General features: G+C 40.0%; 1 protein-coding gene across 3 annotated transcripts in view; it reads right to left on the bottom strand.

The window, feature by feature from the left end:
- Positions 1-25,609, bottom strand: part of LOC126203252 (rabankyrin-5) — a 621,526-nt gene that overhangs the window by 184,847 nt on the left and 411,070 nt on the right. Inside the window, exon 23 of one of the 3 annotated variants that reach the window (XM_049937506.1) lies at positions 25,005-25,606. The exons of the other annotated variants lie outside the window; for them this stretch is intronic. Within the exon in view, the coding sequence (XP_049793463.1) occupies positions 25,480-25,606 (127 nt within the window). The 3' untranslated portion in view covers positions 25,005-25,479. Of the gene's footprint in view, positions 1-25,004; positions 25,607-25,609 lie in introns of those variants that run through there. 3 annotated transcript variants of the gene reach the window in all.

Here is a 25,609-nt window from a genome sequence, read left to right as displayed (position 1 = left end):
CACCTACTTCCACCTCAACTGATGAAGAACTACAACAGTTCTATGAAGATATGTCAACAGCAAAAAATTCAGAACCCATCACATTTTCGTTAATAGTTACTTGGTGATTATAACATCAAACAAAATAGGAGTGCCAGCCACAGAAGTCCATTGAAAATTTGGTTCCTTCAACGCAAAATCAGAGAGGGCAAATGACGATGAATTTTTTTAACAACAACAATAAATGTTAAGAAGAGTGGAACTGAGTGAATTCTTGACAGAAATTACCAGGCATGCCAGAACAACAGCAAAGTACGTTTATATTGCATGAAAGTATTTCACAAGAGAAATTCGAAAAGAAAGAAGATCTGGAGAAGCCCTGGTGACACAGTAAAGAATGAACTGGAAATAGGGACCAAAAAGTTTCTGTTCAAAGGCTGTACAGTCCAGAATCGGTATGACAGTAACAGAAAATCGTTATTATGAAGCAGCGGCATCCCTTGTTGCAGTTTTCCTTGGACATTTTGGTTTAATTGCACGCATTGCTCATTCTTTTGTAGTGCCATTTTGCCATGCACGGTATACATTAATAGTTTATGGCAGTAGTGGGGCTAGTTGGTTTCTGGAGCAGGTAATTTATCCAAAATGTCGCCTGGGTTCCATCCTCCCATGCCTTTATGACATCACACACCCCTCCATCCCCGGGAAATGGCAGAAAATTTTGGCCCAATCCTCCCTCCACTCCTATTACATCACCCACCCGCCTACTCAACCACCCTTGCAAATGGCGGGAAACGTTCAGTCTCAGTCCAGCTGCTGGAGAGGAAGGTTAGGTTAATGTACTTTCTACCGTCCCCATTTTCTGCCACTCCCATTCCCATTCCCATTTCCCCAACCACATGTGTATATTTTCACCTCTAAGTTCGAAGACTGACTATTCTCCTCTGACCTATAGACACCAGATGGTGCTGTAAACTGTCCCACACCCCGCAGTCCCCCCCCCGCCCCCCTCCATTTTCTACCCCTCCACTCCCGCTTTCTCTTTAATGTGTGTGTATGTTCACTTGAAGTTTGATGACTGACTGCTCTGGTACACAAATAGCCATGAGAATGTCTTAAAAACATTCTACAATTACCCCCACCCTCCATCACCCTGACCCACTTTTCACCGCCCCTTTCCTTACTTTTTGCCTATCACACATGTGACTTAGGCAGCAATACCACTCAAAACTGTTCTACCGTTCCCGGAGGCTGTGCATCCTCGTTGGAGCGCATTGATTGGGGTGCCAGTACTATCAATGCAGAAAAAAGTTACACACACAATAGGCCACGGCTCCAGCAGGCTACAGAAAAAGGCGAAATAAATGATGTCTCTCCTGAACAAAGACAACCACGTGTTTTTTCTCTAAAAGTGCAGCTGCAGCCACACTTCCCTTATCACGACTGATTGCATCTGCTGGCGCCCGCTGTGCTGTGAGAAACATTTCAGTCATACAGTTATATTGAACGACAATGCACCTATTATAAGCGACCATCTATTAAAAAATACAATTGTGATGTTAATAAAACAGCCATGATTCCACGAAAATAGGCGCACTCCATATTTTCTAGTTTTATGAGCAAAAAATCGGTATTGTTTGACAGCATTCCCCATGTTCAAACTGTAAATTGCCATGCACTTGGGCATTCCATTCTGTTCATACGATTGTATTAGCAATATAGAATAGCATCTATATGGTCATTTTCATGGTCAACTGCAGCATACAGTTCACATCTCTCTCTCTTCCTCCCCACATCCTGTTATTTTATGACTTCTAGTGACATAAAAAAAAATTACTACACTGCTACCGGTAACAGATAAACAAACTTCAGAGATCTGAGCTCTTTAGCGATACATCTGACATGTAATAATGACTTATCTCACATCTCCTATACATGTCAGCCCAGCATCAAATCGAAAAAACTTCCGCTATTTTGCTGTGTAACCTATCAATCACTACAGAATGCCTTTGTTACTTCGAAACTTTCATTGGAGTAAAGAAAAAGTGACATCTTTAAACCTGAAAAAAAAACCACAAAAAAAACGTACACTCTAACGTAATATATATGTTAACCAATTTCTTTCACTTTGACGGACAAAATTACATGGTTTGAGAACGTCCCTGGCACTCAGATCAGGGTCTGTATATAAATTGTCATGCATTTGGGTATTACAACATTTTAGGCATGTGAAATAACATTACAGAGTACAGTCTTCTGCGCTATCTGTTCACAGGTCGGGAAAAACACAATCATTTTACATTCGGCAATAACAAGCTACACCATGGTATGTCCCGTTTTGCCAATGAAAAGATATGTCATGCTGGCGTTTACAAAACGTAAAAGACAAGTTGTCAGAGCATGCCTTGTAATAGAGACTTCTAACATTACCTAATTGAGAACCCTATAAGATTTTACGAATGCTACAAAAACAAATACCGTCTGTCTACTGACACTGGACGTATTTGCTCCATAACACGCCTCTACAGACTTGGGTGTAAGGTTTTTATCACCTGTACTTGAAGAAGACCATGCACAGCAGACCATCATTCGCAATGGCAGCAGATTCTTGTGTTGTCGTTTCATAAGAAAATTGGTCATCACAGAACAACATGATTCAAGCAGTCAACATCATTATAAGGTTCCACAACAAGTTATAATTAAATAGCACATTGTTTGTTCACTATGGCAGGTCCCGTTTTACCAGTGCAATGGTACATGACGCTGGCGTTTACGAAACGTAAAAAAATCTGGATGGAATAACCAGCTGCTGCCATAGCTGATGCAAGCAGACGTCCTTGCTACCCAGTAGCCAAAGACACTGACCCCTCACCAGGAGTACTTGGCTGGCTGCTGGACCACAGAACAAAGCGAGACATCTGGTCACTCTACAGAACCAAAGAAGATCTACACGTGTTTTTATCCTAAAATGTGCACCTGTGAGTACTGCACCTCCTATCGACTGCAGACACCTCCAGTTACATTCGCTGCTCTGTGACAGAAAATTCAATGGAGCAATTGTCTTTAGCGTCAACTTACCTCTCATAGCCACCTTCTATTAAAAAACACAAACACGCCCCTTATGACCGGACATAGTCTCACCCATATCATTTTCTTTGCACATGTCAGACACTAACCACAGTAGCTTTACATTCCAGTACAATAACATTTCCGAGTACCAGTATAGGTGTATAGCGTCCGAAAAATTACGGTATGCCCATACTCACAACAGCTGAATATCATTTCAAGCTAAACAGTAACAAATCCCACCCGCAATGTCGTCGTCATGATCACATATTTCTCGAGGAATAAAGGGTGTAATTAGAACTGAAACCCTCTCGCATCTTTCATTTATGTCTCGTACGTTCCTGCATGATAGTCGGTGTGTGCCAGATGAGGAAGAACTGACACGTTTGTTGTAGAAAGAGTAGCTTTGGACGATCTCGCTAACTTCTATGAAAACATCGCCTGATCCCCAGACGCATCACACCCATAAGGTTTCTAGACTTCGCCACCTCCACGAAATGATTATCTAGATTTTCCACTCAATCAGAATCGAGAACCAACTGCTGTTTGGTAAACATGCCACACATAACGAGTTGGAGAGGTCATCGTTTTTTTTAGTACTTCCACATTTTTTTTTATCCGAGCCTTATGTCACACGTTTTCGACTTATGTCTACTGGCATAACTATTGTAGACTTAACACCCAGATCATACGAATTTGTCGATTAATGCATCATTGACTAGAGTACGATTCTTGACAGACAGATCACTGTGCAGCACATACTTTTGGATTAATTCTTGAATATATACACATACACATACCAATACCGGAGAGCTTCCTATACCAGTGCAGTTAAGCTATCTACAGAGTCCAGCAAATGGATCACAGTACGGACTTCCAAAGTTGCAAGCAGTGTGCCAATCCGTTTTCAGAAGTCCTATCATGCATTCTGACATGTCAAATTCTTAACTATGAATTGTCATTAAATACTTGTCCGAATAATCTAACCATACGTGGAAGCATAAGTTGTGGGACAAAGTTCGCGTGGCCCTAAGTACCGTTATCGAAGTTGGCGGCGATGGCGTCATCCAAGATGGCGCCATGACCTCAGCATATGATGCAATCACCGTCATCCAAGATGGCGGCTTTTGGCGGGAAGTTTGAATGTTGGCGGGAAGGTAGGTGAATTGGGCTACCTCCACTAACCTACCCCCCCACCAACTTTCTCCACCGCTCCCCCAGAAAATAGCGGGAAGTTCAAATTCCATCAGGTCAATGCAGCACACCACAGTTACCTCAACTAACCTAAGAAAATGGCGGGAAAATAGGTCACTTGGGCTACCTCCATTAACCTAAGTCATCTGACCGCCACCTCTTCCTAGGAATTGGCGGGAAAAGGACTCGGCCTGTGCTGGACATGTCTTTATTTTCAGTCGTTATTTAAACAATACCAGTACCACCAAGTGTGTTCGCCATGGGGTCCAGAGTCCAACTGACCTAGTACACAGTACTGCCACCAGAGGTCGTTGTCGCCCCTCCTGTGAAGTAATCCAAGATGACGGCCTGTGGTGAGGAAAATGGCGGGAAAAGGACTCAGCCTGTGCTGGACGTTTGCCTTTATTTCAACAATTAGAGGCAGTACCTCCATCCAGCGTGTTCACCACGAAGTCTGGAATCCACCTGACCTAGTACACAGTATTGCCACCAGAGGGCGCTGAAATTCCTACCATGATTTACTTCAAGATGGCGGTTCGGGGTAAGGAAAATGGCGGGAAAAGAACCTAGCCTGTACTCTATGGGATGGACTTAAAGTCTTTATTTTGCTGGTAGTCTTTATTTAAAGAATTTGAGGCAGTACCTCTATCCAAAATGTCCACCATGAAGTCTGGAGTGCAACTGGCCTAGTAAACAGTACTGCCACCAGAGGGCACTGTCATCCCTCCTGTGAAGTAATCATAGATTGCGGTCTGGGGGAAAAATGGCAGGAAAAAGACTAAGCCTGTGCTGGGCTGCTGGAGAGAGGAAGGAGTGTACTTTATTTATTTTCAAGCAATTTATTTAGGGACGGATTTCACATAGTTGTGGCAGCACTACCGTTTGGGATAGGAAAAGTCAGTTTTGGTGAAATATTTCTGAGCGCACAAGTTACAGCCACGCGCAGGCCTGTTTACAGTGAGTTACTCTCACCAGCAGTTGCGAAGTAAAATAGGGGCCACAGAGAATAGAACCGCCGAAAACGTACACGCAGCAGTTTACATGGCCCAAGTCACAGGCAGAAGTGGCCCACTGGCCAACCTAAGTGAGATGAGTATGTGATACGGAGCAGTGTGGTTAGCAAAACACAGAGCTGTATATAAATAGGTGCCAGTTCGCTAACAAAGCATTAAAATATGGGAGCTCTCCTGAACAGTGGGGTGTATCACACCAGCGGGTAAGTACAGCAGTAGATGGGGCGCCAGCATTCCAGTCTATGGCAGGTCACTGGTTCGATCCTCTGAGGCCAACGCAGGGTTCGCAGCCAGCCAGCAGCGGGCCAAGCCACGGCTTGCTACTGCAGGCAGTCATCTTGACTCACAACACGCACCGGAGCCATCCAGGGCAAGGGCTGCAGATTCAGACGCCGAATCGCGGGCACTCATTGCCGCATTCTCAGCAACGCCGGCAAATGAGCGTGTCGCGAGTTGCCTTGCAGCGAGCAATGCTGAGGTGGTAGAGGCGAAGGCCACCGAGTCAGCTGTCGGCGCATCCTGACATCACGGCCGTACAGGGCTAACACATAGCAGTGCGTGCACGGGTTGCTGAGGCAACCATTCCATGCTAAGCCATTTCGCAGTCAGCGAAGTGATGTCCTCAGCATTGCGGAACCCGGTGACACAGACCGAGAGGATTGCGGCACTGTAGTTGAAAATAATAAATCAATTGGAAAGCTTGGATGAGTCATAATACAGTACCTTCTATCTCTTCCTGCTACATTTGGTGTTGCTGTTGCATTTGGTGTCAGAAGTTGATACTACATCTGGAGTCAGAATGGCGGACGTCATCTGTACAGTACGACATTCGAGCCCACCGCCTGCATTACAGTCACAAGATGTGGTGAGTTCTGACCAGTTTTCTTTTGAGTGTTGGACGTTTTTTTTGTGTTTTTGAGTATGGCTCATGGCAGGCCATTGTAGATGTTTTGCGAGGGCATAGTATTTTTTGTTGTCAGAGTAAGTGTTAGTGTATTTGGGGTGGTAAGATTTTTTTTTCGTGGCATTTAATTACTTTTGTATTGGTTTGAGTATGATGTTACTGAGTATGATGATACTGAAGTGTAGGGAGTCGAGTTATTTTTGTATGTAATTGTTTTGTTTTGGGATTAACGGGGAACAAAAGCAACCCAATGGCAGCGTCAGGAACACAAGGTGTGTCGGAACCAGAAGTGGTATGGATTTTGTTGGAAAAAGTAGCACAGTTGACAGTGGACAATACACAGTTGAGGAGTGAATTAACATCTAGAAGTGAGTGGGAAATAGCATCGGATCAGTCACTGTTGCCTAGGATGCCGCAGCAGTAGATTGATCCAGCTGCCGCGAGTTCGAATATTCTGTTTTCTGGCAAGGCATCTGAGGATGTGTGTTCATTTGTGGAGGACTTTGATGAATGGTTGGTTGGATGAACAGTTGTTACATGTAGCCAAGATTAAATTAATGGGTGAAGCGAAGAGACATTTTACGTGTTCTGAGGCCTTAAGAAGGCAGGACAGTTTAAGCAGTTGAAGGAGGGGCTTTTACATAGGTACAAGAAACAGAATAGCGCTCGGTACTTCAGGGAGAAGTTGAGTACAATGACGAAGAGACAGGGGTAGACAGTAGAGAAATTTCTGGACAGAATAAGAGAAATTACTGAGTAGACTTACGAGTTGGGTCAGAGCGATGAAGCAAATGGTGTTCTGTTGCAGGAGGCTGAGCAAAGGGCAGTTGATGTATTTTTGAGGGGGTTACCGGCGCGTATATCATGGAAAGTGCGTGAAAGGACTCTGAAAGATTTGTATTCGGCAATTCAGCTGGCAATTCACTGTGAGGAAATAGAAGTGGCAATGGGGGTACATGACAGACAAGCAGTGTTTACAGCGCTTATAAAATGTTATAGGTGTGGTCAAACGGAAAACGTGCAGAGTCAATGTACTCAGTCACCAAGGAATAGAGGAAGGGGTGGAAATCAGCAGTGTGGAGGATGGAGAAGTAGAGTTAGTAGAGGTGGACAATCGTTAAATGGCAGAGGGCACCGAAGACCCACCTAAGGGAGCTTCCATTTAATTTCAATGCTACAAATATGTGTGCAGAGGTGGAATGTTCAGTGGTAGGATCCATAGGAACTAAAATGTTTAAGAGTTTGTTGGACTCGAGGGCGAAAGTGTCAGTGGCTACTAAGAGTTTAATGGGGTGAAGGAAGTTAAGCACACCACGTTATAGGGGATCAGGAAGTCACACCTTTGGGATCAGTGACAGTTGACTTTCGCATAGGGAAAGTCCGATTTGACGCATGCATGGAGGTAGTACCACGGGTCAATGAGGGCTATGACACAATCCTAGGAGTAGATTTCTTGCATCAACATCATGCCAAAATTGACCTTGGACAACGAACTGTGGAACTTGGTGGAATGTTATTTCAGCTAGGGGAAACTGTTGTCGATGCAGAGCTGTCACGAGGGGCGTTCAACGTAGTGAACAAACTAATTGAACCACATACATTAGCATTAAGGCTTAATTCGCATGTGTGTGTGTCTGGTGGCACCTGGAAGTCACTTTGGGTAAGTGTGGAGTCGAATCTACGTGCGGGTACAGTATGTGTTACTGAACCATTGGAGAATAATGAAGTTTTTGGTCCATTGTTTCTTTTTTTTTTTTTTTTTTGTGAAACGTAGTATTGTACACTTACAGGAGGCGAACAATGGGCGAGTAATTCCCGTGAATGTCGATAATTTTAGTGCTGTAGACGCGAATTTGAGAAAAGGAGTTTTAGTAGCAAATTTGGATGTACCAGATGACTAAGACTGGAGTTTGAGAGGTAGGCGAAGCGATCAACCACTAACTGCCAATAGATCTGCATTGTGTGACAAAATTAAGCATTTGAAAGGAGGAGAATGAGAGCATATAGAAGAATTATTGTGGGAATTTAAGGATTTGTTTTTTCCGCAAGGGCCATTGCCAGCAACTCAATTAGTTCAACATAGGATACCAACAGGGAATGAAGCTCCTGTTTACCATAAACCATACAGAATACTGAGGTATTTGCAGCCAATTGTGGAGGATTTCATTGAGCAGCAACTTGCAGACGTATTATAGTGCATAGTAATAGCTGCTGGGGAGCGGGCATTGCCGTTGCGCCTAAAAAATCTATGGATGGAACTAAGAAATACAGGTTATGTTGTGACTATGATACCTCATTAATAACATGATAACGGACACATACCCCATTTCAAACATATTAGAGACTTTGGATCACTTAGGACAGTGCCAGTACTTTTCTACGATGGATTTGAGAAGTGGTTATCATCAGTTAGAGGCGGCTCACAAGGATCGTCCAAAAACTGCGTTCTCTACTCCTGGAGGCCATTACGAGTACATCAGAATGCTATTCAGTTTGAAAAACGCTCCGGCAACGTTTCAGAAGTTGCTAGACAGTGTCTTCAGGGGTTTGAAACCACAGCATTGTCATGTCTATTTGGATAAAATTATAGTGTTTTCAAGTAGTATGGAGCAACATAGACAGTGGTTAAGGGAAGTCTTTATGGGTTATGAGCAGCCCGTTTGACATTGAGCCCGGAGAAGTGTCATTTTGCATTAGAAAAAGTAAAATATTTGGGTCATACTATCAGTAAGGATGGAGTGCAAACAGATCTGAGGTTGGTACAGGCTGTAAGGGATTTTCGGGAACTGAAAAATTTTAAGGAAGTGGAGTCATTCATCGGAATTTGCAATTTCTATCGAAAGTTCGTGAAGGGTTTTGCAGATTTAGCACAGCCATTAACGCGATGGTTATGGAAGGATGTGAAATTTGAGTGGACGGAAGAGTGTCAGAAAGTGTTTGAGAAACTGAGAGAAGTGTTAACATCAAGTCCCTTTCTTGTGTTCCCAGATTATGAAAAGGAGTTTATACTAGCATGCGATGCATCGAATCAAGCAGTAGGGTGTGTTCTTAGTCAGGAAACTGATGGGAAAGAACATCCTGTAGCCTATACGTCCAGGCAGTTGAATGCAGCAGAGAGGAATTACTCAACAACAGAGAGGGAGATGCTGAGGGTAATATATGGAATCACATATTTTAAAGGTTATTTACATGGAAGAAGATTTTGGGTAGTGACAGATCATGCTGCATTGAAGTGGTGGTAGGGGTTGAAGGATGCGTCAACTAGACTCGCTAGGTGGGCTGTGAGGCTGAGTGAATTCAACTACAAGGTGGTGCACAAGCCTGGGAAGAAGCACGGTAATGCGGATGCACAGTACGCGAACTGAGAGGAAGGACAGGGAATTTGCTACTGAATAGTTGTGTATCTCCAAACTACATGCAGGTACTACAGATCCACGTACTTCAGTGCCCATTCACGTCGATCACCCCAACATTCTATCATCGTTATTCTGTTCCATCCACCAGAGAAAAATTCTGAACTATAAAAGCTCCACTAACTTCATTCGATAGAGAACTCGATAAGATTTTTACTGCATCTCTTTCCTCCCATACATCAAAACAAATACTACATGCATGCCGTCATTGAGCACATGTGATGATCCTATTAAATATACAGGTACTGATCCACAATAAAGACCAGTTTAAAGTTCCATCACCTGTACTGTACGAGGATGATCATATCCCACAGACTATACGGTAAGACGCAAGACACACTCCCTGTGAGTCTGTGTCATTTCAAACATTGTTTTTTTTTCTGTGTAACACACTTTTTACACTGCCATACATTATTTTTTCCACCATGACCTAGAGGTCTGTGTCAGGTTCTAAACTGTTATTAATAGGTTCTGATCCATTTCTTCTTCTAGAAAACTAGATGTAGCACAGTGTAAATCATGTTACCGCAGCTACCATAACATGCCACACACACTGGATAATTTTAAATAAAAGGCAGTTACAACATGAGGAAACTGGAAGAGTTTGGTGGCGTTGTGGAGAGTTTCCAAACTGCTGTCCGAAAGTGATTGACAACCTCAACATTTAAACTCATCTGTCATAGTGACAGAATAGCTGATGGCCCTGCATTCCGTTTTGACTGATTCCTCACATTGTAGTCATGTATGCGATCACTGTTTCAGTGCTATCCATCCCCAGAAGGTGTTGTCCCTCCACCAAAACTCTTTCTCCAACTCAAACAAGCAATGTTAGTCAGTCATTATGTGGTAACCAACAGTGTACCACTGGACAGATGAGGTGATTAGTGCAACAATTTTAGCAATTTTACAGTAATTTCAACACCGAGCAATGCTGCGACAGCATTTTTCCTAATTTCAGTATCATAGCTAAACCGCCCACTCTCTACTTTGCGAGTATCATTGCAATTGTAGATAGATGACTGTGCAGTGCATCCATTCATTGTTAATTGTTGAACACGTACATCATCAAAGTATACCAGACAGTGCTCTACATTTTTCTAACGCCTCCGAGCATAGTGCTTAGTTTACGATCTATCTCAATGGTGATGGGGTCACAGAGCATTCTCGCAGTCTTAGGGTAAAATTAGACTGATAGACCATTCACACTGTCATTGACCAACCTGCCCTGCAGCACCGTTAACAATTTAATCTGCAACTGACCAGAAGTAGACCGCTACATTCCACATCTCGTGAATGGATGGAGCTACTCGAGTCCTCGCCCATACAAGTACGCAAGATTTCTGCAGAGGCACAGATGTCAAGGGGGTTAGCACTGCTTATCGGTGTATAAAAACTGATTTGAAAGTGTTGTTATGTAATAGCAGACGGTTAAGAACAAGAAATGGGTGGTTTTTATGTATTGATGAAGCTACTGACAGATGGAGTTCAAAGCATTTTACATCAATCAACTACACTATCAACTCTAAAGTATTGTCCTAGAGTCTAGGATCAGTACCTGGAAGGTATTGGTAAGAGAGAATATAAACAAATGCACTCCTAAGGCTACAATGTTCCGCACTAAAAACAGGCTAAAATTTTAGATCGCTTGAGATTCTGACATGTGAACAAGCATGCGACAGCAAGAGGTATCCGAGTAAACATTGACATGGAAGCGAATGGAACCAGGGAAACAGTCACTTTTTTTCAGGGAGGCAGCATTCTACTGCATGTCTATTGAGGTAACAGTGATACACACAAGTTGACTACTGTATTTGATGCTTTTCAGGAAGACAGACAACGATCTGCCTCTAAACATAACAGCATCTGCGTTAAAGGATGACAGAGTGGACGGGTTGGTCGGTTGAGATGGAGGTGTAACAAGGTACGATTTAGTGGTAGACTCATGATGCATGCGAGAGAAAGGTCATTTGACCTTTTTTTTTCCCCTGATGTTCCATCAGGATGCATCAGTTGTGTGACATAGCCTGCGTTCGGCTCTTATACAACCGCTAGTTCTGTGTGGGTCTAAGAGCAGTGTCTACTTGCGATCGTTAATAGTAAACTCCTCAGTCATCAGAGGACTTCCATCTCATGTGTGATGAAACATGACACATTCCTCTAAAGGAACGAAGATTTATGCGATGTACTCCATTCGCGTCTTAAGTGTAAAACTGATACTTCAGTTTCATAACAAGTTAGTGATAGGTGTTTGTGAGAAACTACAATCCCCTGCGTATACATCTGCTTGACAGATGTGCTGTTTACAAAGTTAGTGGTGGCATGACTTGTAATCTCGCACGTCTGGCGCCGCTGCTATGCGTTTATCTGTTTCATTGTAAGAGGTATTTTCAGTCACTAATGATCATTTTATATAGAACTGAAGTGAGCATAGTATAATTTCTGAACCATGATCTGATGTGGACAGTGGATACTATACACCTCTAGAAAGCTATATTATGCATGTATCACACAGAGGCACTGTTTTAAGGAGATAGTTTTCTCATTTTACGGTTCAATACCATAGTTTATTGTAGAGAAACCTGCAAGAAGGATGTATGTAATGCACTGGAAATATATTTCTTCCATTGGAATATTAACAGCACTGCATTCCACATGACTGATAGGGCAGAAACTCAAGCGATGTAACATTATAGCCTGTTTTAAATGCGGAACGTTGTAGCCTTAGGAGTGCGTTTGTTTGTGTTCTCTCTTAGCAATACCTTCCAGGTACTGGTCCTAGACTCTAGAACAATACTTCAGAGTTGATAGTGTAGTTGACTGACGTAAAATGCTTCGAACTCCATCTGTCTGAAGCTTCATCAATACATAAAAATCACCCGTTTCTTGTTCTTCTTAACCATCTGCTATTACATTACAACACTTTCAAATCTGTTTTTATACACCGATGAGCAGTGCTAACCTCCTTGACATCTGTGCATCTGCAGAGATCTTGTGTACTTGTATGGGCGAGGACTCGAGTAGCTCCATTCATTCACGAGATTTGGAATGTAGCGGTCTACTTCTGGTCAGTTGCAGATTAAATTGTTAACGGTGCTGCAGGGCAGGTTGGTCAATGACAGTGTGAATGGTCTATCAGTCTAATTTTACCCTAAGACTGCGAGAATGCTCTGTGACCCCATCACCATTGAGATAGATCGTAAACTAAGCACTATGCTCGGAGGCGTTAGAAAAATGTAGAGCACTGTCTGGTATACTTTGATGATGTACGTGTTCAACAATTAACAATGAATGGATGCACTGCACAGTCATCTATCTACAATTGCAATGATACTCGCAAAGTAGAGAGTGGGCGGTTTAGCTATGATACTGAAATTAGGAAAAATGCTGTCGCAGCATTGCTCGGTGTTGAAATTACTGTAAAATTGCTAAAATTGTTGCACTAATCACCTCATCTGTCCAGTGGTACACTGTTGGTAACCACATTATGACTGACTAACATTGCTTGTTTGAGTTGGAGAAAGAGTTTTGGAGGAGGGACAACACCTTCTGGGGATGGATAGCACTGAAACAGTGATCGCATACATGACTACAATGTGAGGAATCAGTCAAAATGGAATGCAGGGCCATCAGCTATTCTGTCACTATGACAGATGAGTTTAAATGTTGAGGTCGTCAATCACTTTCAGACAACAGTTTGGAAACTTTCCACAACGCCGCCAAACTCTTCCAGTTTCCTCATGTTGTAACTGTATTTTATTTAAAATCATCCAGTGTGTGTGGCGTGTTAGGGTAGCCGCAGTAACAACATGATTTACACTGTGCGACATCTAGTTTTCTACGAGAAGATATGGATCAGAACCTGCTAATAACAGTTTAGAACCTGACACAGACCTCTAAGTCACGGTGGAAAAATAATGTATGGCAGTGTAAAAAGTGTGTTACAGCAGAAAAAAAAAACAATATTTCAAATGACACAAGCTCACAGGGAGTGTCTCCTGCGTCTTACAGTATAGTCTGTGGGATTTGGTCATTCTCGTACAGTACAGGTGGTGAAACTTTAAATGGGTTTGTGCAGTGGATCAATACCTGTATATTTAATAAGATCTTCCCATGTTCAATACCGACATGCATGCAGTAATTGTTTTCGATGTATGGGAGGAAAGAGATGCAGTAAAAATCTTATTGAGTTCTCTATTGGATGAAGTTAGTGGAGCTTTTGTAGTTCGGAATTTTCCTCTGGTGGATGGAACAGAATAACGATGATAGAATGTTGGGGTGATAGACGTGAATGGGCCCTGAGGGATGTGGATCTGTAGTACCGACTTGTAGTTTGGAGAATCACCACAATGCAGTAGCAAAATCCACGTCCTTCCCCCAGTTCTTGTACTGTCTTTTATACTATCTCATCTTGTAGGAGCAGGCTTCGCTTCCGTGGAATGGTCAAAACACAGTTCTGTTGCAGTAACTCGGCTTCGCCTGTTTCTACACAGGTCGCAGAAGGTGTTAGATACAGCTTTTTCCGACTTCTACTCAGTTCTGACTTAGATTGGAACAATCACATGAGCAAAGCTACAGGGACAGTAGTGCAGAGTCTGAGGGGTAGTTGCAAGATACATAAGGGCTACTTAAAACCATCTTGGAATTTTACTGTAGCACATAGGTTCAAGAAAGGTGGCACGTTTCGAGATATGAGAGTGCAAGAAATATGATTCACTGGTGGCTGTAATCATTAAAGGACTTCTCTATAGGACCCAATGCAGGTATGTGGTTGAATGGAAAGACTTGCTTAAAAATCATAGACGTCATTTCTACCGAAAGTGTAGCACTAGAGGTCTGGAAAGCTAGTGTACATTTCTTACGACCTCAATCATCACACCATCTACTACTGTTTATGATTCGTCTCAATCTAGCATCGCCTATAGCTCAGTGGGCATATCACAGAACCTCTGACATGGCATCGAGACAGCTTGCGTTAAAAATAATGGAGAAATATCCCACATCCATTCCCACAGACCTTCCCCAATCCCCCAGGTACACAATCCAATGTGTGATGCAACCCACACTGAGGAGTGCATGACACATGAGAAGATTTCTCCTGAATGGAGCCTCAGGGATACCAAGCAACCTCCCTGAATAATTGGCCTTGTACGATGTGGGGCTCCATAGTGTCAAGCTAATAAATCCTAATTCACGTGCAACCTAAGTGGAGAACAAAAATAGACTTGATGAGACCTCAAACACCTATGCATCAGAACTGGCACCAATGGAAGATGTTCATGCAATGGGATCAGGCAATAGAACAGTCCAAGAAGCAGAAATCATCACAGAGAAGTTGTACCAGGTCAGGATCAAATCTTTGTCAGGGGCTCAGAGGAGAAAGCTTCTCTAAGAAAAAAAAGAAAACTAAGGCAAAGAATGGCTTCCTAAACATAAATGGTAGGAATAAAAAGGTCTCAAAAATAAAATAAATAAAATTGCAACTGGTGGAGCTTGTTCAGATGTCTCTCTTGGAGAAGATTTTCAGGGGGAGGGGGACAACAGTCTAGGTCCCAAATTTAGGAGGATCGATCTGGTCAAAGTTGTTCCAATCTTTGTCTGTAAGGGGAACGGTGACTCAGCTGAAGGAGATGGTTTCTACAATATCTCCATGGGAGGAGGTGAAGCTGCTGGTCAAGATCGACTGCTTCGGGCTGGTGCTGGGTCAGGGATTGGTTTGGTTCCTGTTGACACTATTGGTAGGTGGGGTTACTTCTCGTGGCCTGCATCTCAATAGAATAGGGAAGGATATACTGGCTAGGTTGATAGCAAATTCTTTAAGGGGGGACACTGCAACTCATGGAAGTCGTTCTTTTTTAGGTTAAGCTCATTATCTACACATTCAATATTGCAACAAGATATATCTGAAAATGTTAAGCATAATACTTGTGAAGCCAAAAAAAGTAACAGTAAATTTACTACATCAAAATATCAGAGATTTAAAAAACAAAATTAATGAATTTCAGTTCTGTTTAGATGAGCTACAGTCTACAAATCCTGTTGATATTATTTGTATTTCTGAACATCATTTAGGTAGTGAAATTGAAATGCTTAATATGGAAGGGTATACCTTAGCTTCAAAGTACTGTAGAAAAGAGATGGAGAAAGGAGGAGTTGCCACATACATTAGAAAGGGTTAAAATTATAATAACATTGACATTCTTAAATACTGTGGTTACCAGCATTTTGAAGCATGTGCCACACAAGTAGAAACACACAAAAGAAAAATAATTGTAGTCACAATATACAGGACTCCAACTGGTAATTTCCAGCTATTCACTAAACAACTTGATACAGTATTAAATTTCTTAATTTCTAAAAATAATGAACTCATACTAAGTGGAGATTTTAATTTAAATTTTCTGGAGATTAGTTACTCAACTCTTGTTGTTGTTGTTGTTGTTGTTGTTGTTGTTGTTGTGGTCTTCAGTCCTGAGACTGGTTTGATGCAGCTCTCCATGCTACTCTATCCTGTGCAAGATTCTTCATCTCCCAGTACCTACTGCAACCTTCATCCTTCTGAATCTGCTTAGTGTATTCATCTCTTGGTCTCCCTCTACGATTTTTACCCTCCACGCTGCCCTCCAATACTAAATTGGTGATCCCTTGATGCCTCAGAACATGTCCTACCAACCGATCCCGTCTTCTGGTCAAGTTGTGCCACAAACTTCTCTTCTCCCCAATCCTATTCAGTACTTCCTCATTAGTTATGTGATCTACCCATCTAATCTTCAGCATTCTTGTGTAGCACCACATTTCGAAAGCTTCTATTCTGTTCTTGTCCAAATTAGTTATCGTCCATGTTTCACTTCCATACATGGCTACACTCCATACAAATACTTTCAGAAATGACTTCCTGACACTTAAATCTATACTCGATGTTAACAAATTTCTCTTCTTCAGAAACGCTTTCCTTGCCATTGCCAGTCTACATTTTATATCCTCTCTACTTCGACCATCATCAGTTATTTTGCTCCCCAAATAGCAAAACTCCTTTACTACTTTAAGTGTCTCATTTCCTAATCTAATTTCCACAGCATCACCCGACTTAATTTGACTACATTCCATTATCCTCGTTTTGCTTTTGTTGATGTTCATCTTATATCCTCCTTTCAAGACACTGTCCATTCCATTCAACTGCTCTTCCAAGTCATCGGCGAACCTCAAACTTTTTATTTCTTCTCCATGGATTTTAATACCTACTCCAAATTTTCCTTTTGTTTCCTTTACTGCTTGCTCAATATACAGATTGAATAACATCGGGGAGAGGCTACATCGCTGTCTCACTCCTTTCTCAACCACTGCTTCCCTTTCATGCCCCTTGACTCTTACAACTGCCATCTGGTTTCTGTACAATTTGTAAGTAGCCTTTCGCTCCCTGTATTTTACCCCTGCCACCTTTAGAATGTGAAAGAGAGTATTCCAGTCAACATTGTCAAAAGCTTTCTCTAAGTCTACAAATGCTAGAAACGTAGGTTTGCCTTTCCTTAATCTTTCTTCTAAGATAAGTCGTAAGGTCAGTATTGCCTCACGTGTTCCAGTGTTTCTACGGAATCCAAACTGATCTTCCCCGAGAATGGCTTCTATTAGTTTCTCCATTTGTCTGTAAAGAATTCGTGTTAGTATTTTGCAGCTGTGACTTATTAAACTGATGGTTCGGTAATTTTCACATCTGTCAACACCTGCTTTCTCTGGGATTGGAATTATTATATTCTTCTTGAAGTCTGAGGGTATTTCGCCTGTTTCATACATCTTGCTCACCAGATGGTAGAGTTTACCACTTCTTATAATTCATTCCCTCAGTTCAGTTCCCAAACAGGGTTATGGGTACCAGCAGCACTGCTATTGATAACATTTTCACAGATACTACCCTACTAGCAAATCATGGTATAAATCCAATATTTAATGGCCTTTCAGATCATGATGCTCAGTTGCTTACATTTAATACAGTGGGGTCTGATTCAACTAATAACGGGAAGTGGGAAACTATATGAATAATAAATGAAACATAAATTGAAGGTATAAAAAACTGTTTGAGGAATACAGCCTGGAAAGATGTATACAAATCACCCGGGATAAATGAAAAATGTAACTGTTTCTCTAATATGGTCATATGTCACATTGCTGCCCTAAGAAAGTAATCAAAGCAAAAAGATTAAATGTTTCAAAACCTTGGAATAAAAGTATCTTGCAAAACAAAATGAAGACTGTACTTAATGTCAAGGGAAAACTATGACTACAGAGCTAAATCACATTACAAATTATACTGTAAAATACTAAACAATGTAATCAGAACCTAAAAATGTATTTAATTTCAAGAAAAAATAAATGCTTCTAATAACAAGATAAAAACTATATGGAATATAATAAAAAGTGAAACAGGAAAAACTAATCAGGCAAATGAGAAAATTATGTTAAATGTAAATAATGAGTAGATTAGAGATACCTCCAAAATTGCAGACACTTTCAACAACTTTTTCCTTTCAGTAGCAGACAACTTGGGTTTGCATAGTTCCTTAGAAGACAGCTTAAAATATTTAAAAAATGCATTTCCGCGGTAGTTTGACAAAATTCAACTATATCCTACCTCACCAAAAGAGATTTCTAATATTATTAGCTCTCTTAAAAATAAATGTTCCAGTGGTTATGATGAAATCAGCACTACCATAATTAAATGTTGCTCCTCAGAACTTTGTGACATATTGAGTTACTTATGTAATGAATCCCTCCACAATGGTACTTTTCCAGATACACTTAAATATGCTATTGTCAAACCATTACACAAAAACAGGGACAAATCATCAGTGGAAAACTTCCATCCCATTTCATTATTGACAATAATTTTCAAATGTGTTTGAAAGAGTTATGTACAATAGACTTTATAAAAACTTAGTACAGAAAAATATTCTCATTCTTAATCAGTTCGGATTTTGGAAAGGATTGTCAACTGATCAAGCTATATTCACTTTTACAGATGATATATTAGAATCAATAAATCAAAAGTTATTACCACTTTGAATATTCTGTGATATAGCTAAAGCTTTTGATTGTGTTAAGCATGATATCCTTATCTCCCCCCCCCCCCCCCCCCCAGTGATCACAGGCCCTGTATACCACGCGCTGCATCAACGATCTGCTTCCACCGCCTTCTATCTCTCGCAGCCTCTCTCCACCCTGCTGAAATTCCTAATGGTGCGATGTCCTTCTCTATGTCATCTTTCCACCCTGTACGAGGTCGTCCCAATGGTCTTGTTGCCTGGAGAGTTCCTCAAATGCTTTCTTGGTTATTCTGTTGTTTTCCATTCTGGCCACATGTACAGCCCATTGCAGGCTCCTACTTTTTAATTTCTGGGTGTTAGTGGGTTGCTTCATAAACTGATAAATTTCATTGTTCTTTCTAATTCTCCATACGCCATTCTCCAACACAGGTCCCCAGATTTTTCTCATTACTTTTCTTTCAAAAACATTCCGTTTTTCTCTTTCATTCTTTGTAAGCGTCCAGCTTTCAGAATCGTACAGTACTATGGGGCAGATAATAGTGTTGTACATCTTCATCTTTGTGGTGATTGGCAAAGCTTTACTTTTGAGTGGGTTGATTAGTGAGTACAGACATCTTGCCCCTGAGGCTATTCTTTCATTTATATTCATTGTTATGATATTTTTACTGTTGAAACGTGATTGAAGGTATTTAAACTGGAGAACTTTTCTGAATTTAGAATGTTGGTCAATTTCAAAGTAGGAATTTGGGTTTATGACTCGACCTATTTCCATATATTCAGTTTTCTCTTGGTTAATCAAAAGCCCGATTTTGCTGGCACTTTGCCTGAGACATCTGTACATGTCTTTCAGTTCTTCTTCAGTTTCACTCAGCAACACTATATCATCTGCATAAGCCAGGAGTTTTACTTCACTGTGTTCGAATCTGAGACCATTGTATAGATGTAAATTACTCTCCCAAACCACTTTTTCTAATGCAAGTTTGAAGAGGACACATGAAAGAGTGTCTCCCTGTCGTAAGCCTGTTTTAATTGGAAAGATGGGGGATATGAATCCTCTGAACTTCACTGCTGCCTGGGAGCCATGCAGAGTTGTATCATCCTAATGATTTTACTGGGTATACTAAATTCTCGTAAGGTGCTGTAGAGGCTACTTCTGTGGATGCTGTCGTAGGCTCACTGGAAGTCAATGAAGAGACAGTGGATGTTTTTGTTAAATTCCCAGTATTTCTCAAAGATCTGTCGTATAGTAAACAAATTATCAGTTGTGGAGCGGTTTGTTCGAAATCCAGCCTGGTAATCTTGAATAATGTTTTTCGCATAAGGTTTAAGTTTTTTCCAGAATGGTCATTGACAGGATTTTGTATGTTATGTCCAGCAAACTGATTCCTCTGTAATTTCCACATTCCATTCTGTTTCCTTTCTTGTGTATGGGACAAATTATTTCAGTTTTCCAATCTTCAGGCAGTGTTTCAGTTTTCCAGATCATTGTGATAAGGTTATAAATTTCTTTGTGTAGTTTGCTTCCACCCTCTTTTAACATCTCTGCTGATATCTGGTCCTCGCCTGTTGTCTTGTTGTTTTTGAGCTTTTGAATGGAGTGTATCACTTCCTGTTCTGTGATTCTACATTCGTCATTATTAATGCTGTCACTCTCAGATTATTGCGTAATTAAAGGTTATGTGCGGATCAGTGCAATTTAACATTTCTGAGAAATACTCTTTCCATCTTCCTAGGATACCTTCCAGCTGTGTTGGCATATTTTGATGTTTATCTTTTATGTATAGGTTTTCACTTTGCTAACCTCTCTTACTTTCCTTTGTATACTGAAACAACTTCTTTGAGTTTCCATTCCTGCTTTCCACTTTTCTAGATTCTAGGACTCCAGTTAGATATTTCCTTTTCTCTTTTTGCAGAACTCTTGCTGTTTCTCTTCTAGCTGCATTGAACATCTCCCTCCAATTCTCACTCTACTTATTATGCAGACATAGCATCCTGGCTTCTATCCTCCTTTCTACTGCTCTGACACTTTTCGTTGAACCATTTCTGTTTCTTCATTTTCTTTCTCTTGCCCAGTGTTTTTTCTGCTGCATCTGTTACTACACAGTCTTTATTTTTTCCCAAGCCTTCTCAACACTATTTTCCTCCTTATACAAAAGTTAAAATATTATCGGATAACAGGAGTAGAAGGCTCATGGCTCTCATCCTATCTTTTTAATAGAAACAGTGTGTGTGTGTATCAGGCTGTGATCTCACTGAGTAATCAGCTAATGAAACATTTGTAAGTGTCAATGGTTGGTTCACAGCAAATGGATTGTCACTAAATTTTGACAAGACCCAGTACATACAGTTTAGTACCTCACGAAGAATACCTGACCCTTTAAGTATAATTTATTCAAACAATGAAATTAAAGCTGTAGACAGTGTCAAACTTTTAGGGCTTCAAATTGACCACAACCTATATTGGAAAACTCACACCCTAGACTTAAAGAAACATCTTAGTTCAGCTACATTTGCAGTACGCATGATAGCAGAAATAGGTGATTTAAAAATGAAGAAGTTAGTTTATTCTGCCTACTTCCATTCACAAATGAGTTATGGAATCATCTTTTGGGGAAACTCCTCTCACAAAGAGAACATTTTCAAAATTCAGAAAAGAGTCATTAGAATTATATCTGGTGAAAGTCTTAGATCATCGTGCACAGACCTCTTTAAGAAACTTGATATTCTATATACTACTTCTCAGTACACATACTCATTGATGTCGTTTGTCATTTGCATCATGTGTCTTTTTACACAAAATAGTGCAAAATATGATTATAATACAAGAACCAAAACCAATCTTTATAAGGACTATAAAAGCTTACCATTCATACAAAAAGGAGTCAAATATATGGGTACTCATATATTCAATAACTTACCAGAGCATATCAAAGGTCTTGTAAGTGATAAAGATTGCTTTCAGAGAGAATTAAAGAACTTCCTGTTGGCCAACTCCTTCTACTCCATCGATGAAAATCTTCACAAGTAGTATAGCTCATAACTCTGTCTACATTAGAATTGTACAATATCCTTGTATCTGAGTAAAAAGAAAAAAACACACACCTTTGACTATTTCCACATCCCAGAGACTCCTCTGCAAGGGATCCATGGAAAATGGTAAACGTAATGTAATAGGAGCTGAGCTCTTGAAGACCACAAAGATATGAATTTGGGAACTGGAACTCCTTGAAGTTCCACCCAGAACTTGGGTGACTTTTCTGAACTGCGCCCCTTTGTCAAATCTCTCCAGTCCTTTTCCTTTGCCCATCTTCCTTCCCCTTCAACTCAGTTGCCAGAAGGAGGGGCCACTGACTCTGAAAGCTTTTAAAGGTTAAACCTTTTTGTGTGTTTTATGTGTGTGTTGTTCTGCTGCTGCTTAGTAAGTAGATTTTTTTCATCTATCCATTTTCATTATATTATCAGTATCTTCTCTGTTAACAATTACCAAGCTATCCAGAACTTTATAAGCCTTTCACACTGATTTTTGTGTTCTGCTGCTGCTGACTTAGTATTTGTCTCAGCTGTATATGAAACATGATATCTTAACACATCACCATGTCACAATGCTACTGTGATGGTGCACCATGATAAACACTTGACATAATTTTTCCTACTCTATCATACACTGCTGAATCAGTGATAGGAGGACCATGTGCCATTCTCCCATCTCCTCATTTCTGTTGCCCTTATCCCAAGTTTTCATAATTATTTGAATTTCTTCTTCTTCTTTCCCCACCAGCATCAACTGGCTGGTGAGCCCTCTTCAAAACTGTGGAAGATCTCCTTATTTGGCATAAGTGTAAATGGAGTGTGTTTTTTGGGCAGTCCATACTGCTTGTTAACACATTATGCATCTCTTCTAGTCCCACAGAGTTGTGATATCCATTCTGTACATGACTGCTTCTACTACTAAGTACACACTATATTCAATATTGCACTGTCACAGCTAGATACAAAGTGATGATTTGCAGTCATGCAACTGGCTGGGATTTTCCAACCAGAAATTACTGTCCAGAACATTGCTATCACATGTCACCCTCTTCTCAAATACACTAGGGTGACCTCACAACTTGATGAGCTATAGGATTTCACACAGAGCAACTCAGTAACTCCACTGCATGTTATCATGTATCAGACTGCATATTTTCACTTTCTCTCTTTACAGTGCAAACGCCATGGTGATAATTGAACCATAATCATATTTGTTTTCCTCTTTTCACTAATCATTTCATTTCATTTCTGATATTAACATCAAATGATTTTATGTCTCTAAATGACATTACATTTTATAAGTGTTACTAAATCCAGCATAGATACTAAAATAACTTTATGACAGTAATCAAAATATACAGGAGAAACATTGCTTTTAAAAGATGTCATCAGTATTCTTGTTAGACCTGAAAACAATATTTTTATTATTATTTTTTTCATAAAATGAGAAGTTTATGAAACTTTAATTGAAAGAGCTGTTTGTGATTCAAAAATAGTTTTGCGTGTTAAAATAATTTTGTCCCAAATGGTAGCTGATACATACATAGTGCTTAGATCAATAAAACCCAAAACGAATTCCTTTTATTTTACAGTCAGACATTTGTATAACTTGTGGAATTTACTGCCATGTTATACCTTTATATTGTCAAGAATTTAATTCCACATAATAATGCATGTATTGTCAACAGTTGACTTGTTTTGCATTGCTGCTCATGTGTAACTCCACTGGCAGCAAGGTCGGTGGGTTGCTTGCCTGCTTTGGTGTTTTAGCTTAAATCGTGAATACACGGCATGACGAGCAAGTCACTAACTGTTGCTGAGATATGTAAATGCTTCTGATACTAAAGACTCCATTCTTGGCAGTGGGGAGTAATGGTTCCAAAAATGATATTTCTGATGACACTTTCAATCAATGTTCGGTCAGACTGTGCAAGCCATTCCATCAAAAAGTCAGCCAACATACTCAAAAACATTTCCATAATAACAAAGCATGAAGAACCAAAGTAAAATGTTCATTTGAAGAAATCTTTTAAACAAAAGATAAAAATTAAATTATGGAGATGACAAACATTGAAGAAGAGTTCAAGCATATTTCAGGTTCTAGATTCTTGCTGGTGTATGTCAGTCATATAGCATGTCTACGAAAAGATTGTGCTGGTTACCATAGTCAAATGAGCACATGATGAGTATGTGCACCCAATATTACTCTAGAAATAAATAATAAGTACCCTCTACTGGGCAGCATACATCAATATAATTATATAACAATATGATATATTTTCTGTGTGTCATACATACTTATATATTACATAAAAAATAAACAAAAATTGTGGCGAGAATGTAACCAGAAAACAGATATCACAAATGAAATACTGAAATCATTAACCACCAACTTCAATTAGGTGATTCTGTATCAAGTGGTTGAGTCAAACTATAAATTTTTTTTTGTATGCTTTCATGTTAGATGTGTTCATACCCTTACGTCATCCGTATTTGAATCTTGATACTGTATTTAACAGCGTTGCTGTATGGTAAAATGTAATACCCATTTTGAGTAATGCAATAAAAATAATAATACTGCTGTAGTAGAACTTGATACTCTCCTGCCCACAGAAACATTCACTTTTATCACATATTGCAGTAGAAAGAAGGAAGGAAGATTAGGGTTTAACATACCATTGACATTAAGGTCATTGGAGACTAAGCACAAGCTCTGAATGACTCAAGGATGGGAAAGAAAATCAGCTGCGCTCATTCAAAGGAATCACTTGCCTGTACGGAGTTAGGAAATAAAATTAGTAAGAACAAGTATTTCTTGCCTGAAAGCATCTCATACCATTAGTAAGTCCAACAAATAATTCAAATGCTTTTCTCAGAAGAATATTAAAATAATTTTAGAATATGGGAGAAAACCAAATATCCACTTTCGTCATTTATAACAAGTACACAGCAAAAATTTAGAGATATCATTACACATTTCCTAGTCTATTTTCTCATATTCAACGAATATCATAATAGGGCTGCAGTAGTTGTGTACGGTACTATCTAGCTGTGAAAGGTTTTTGATTTCATTCTTCATCAAGCTGTTATTAACAACTTGACTCATGAATTTTTTACTTAAAATCTATAAATGTGTCTAAAAATTACAAGCAGTGTTAATATCTCACTAACTGTTATGGAGCTGATATCAAAAAGGAGATGGTAAAATGTTATACGACTACTTCAGTGTCTCCCTTGTGGGTTGGCCTCATGAATGCAGTGTAGCATGTACCGAAGATTCATTGGTTCTTTCACTTGTGTCCCATAATTTCATACAAGTTAGAAACACATGATCATAGTTTCAAAACTAAGTAATATATTTTTCAATTTATTTAACAGTACAATATATCGACTTGATTACTTCCATTGTATAAAAAAATGATATAATGTTGGTCCCATTCAGATAACTATATTTTTAGCTGAATGATGTAACAACTATTTAATATAATTAAATACAGTTTCACTATTTTAAAAAAGGTATATGTACAAGGAAACTGGTTAAACCTGCTGAAATAAGGTAGTTAAATGTGAAGCAATGTCCCCTCCCCTCCCCCTGTCAAAACACACACACACACACACACACACACACACACACACACACACACAGCTTGATAAACAAGATCCAAATTATTAACTTTTATAGAATTTTCAGTAATTAACAATTACTTCCCTGCAACATTATTCTAGCTACCAAATACAGCTATTCCAGTTTCAGAGGAAATAACATTACTGTATTTTGTGACACTGTATTTTGTGACATTATACACACAAAGAAGTTGGGGGAAGGCAAGCAGAAGTAGTTCACTTTAACTAGCTCCCTGTAATACATTGAAGCATACACTGCATACTCTGACTGGTTTGTTCAGTGCAAACTTCAGGATAGGTACATCTCTGTCTGAGCACTTGCTGCACAGGATTCGCCCACAGTGACGGCTG

The sequence above is a fragment of the Schistocerca nitens genome, chromosome 9 (assembly GCF_023898315.1).
Source record: "Schistocerca nitens isolate TAMUIC-IGC-003100 chromosome 9, iqSchNite1.1, whole genome shotgun sequence".
Classification (NCBI taxonomy): domain Eukaryota; kingdom Metazoa; phylum Arthropoda; class Insecta; order Orthoptera; family Acrididae; genus Schistocerca; species Schistocerca nitens.
This window is presented reverse-complemented; position numbering and strand designations above follow the sequence as displayed.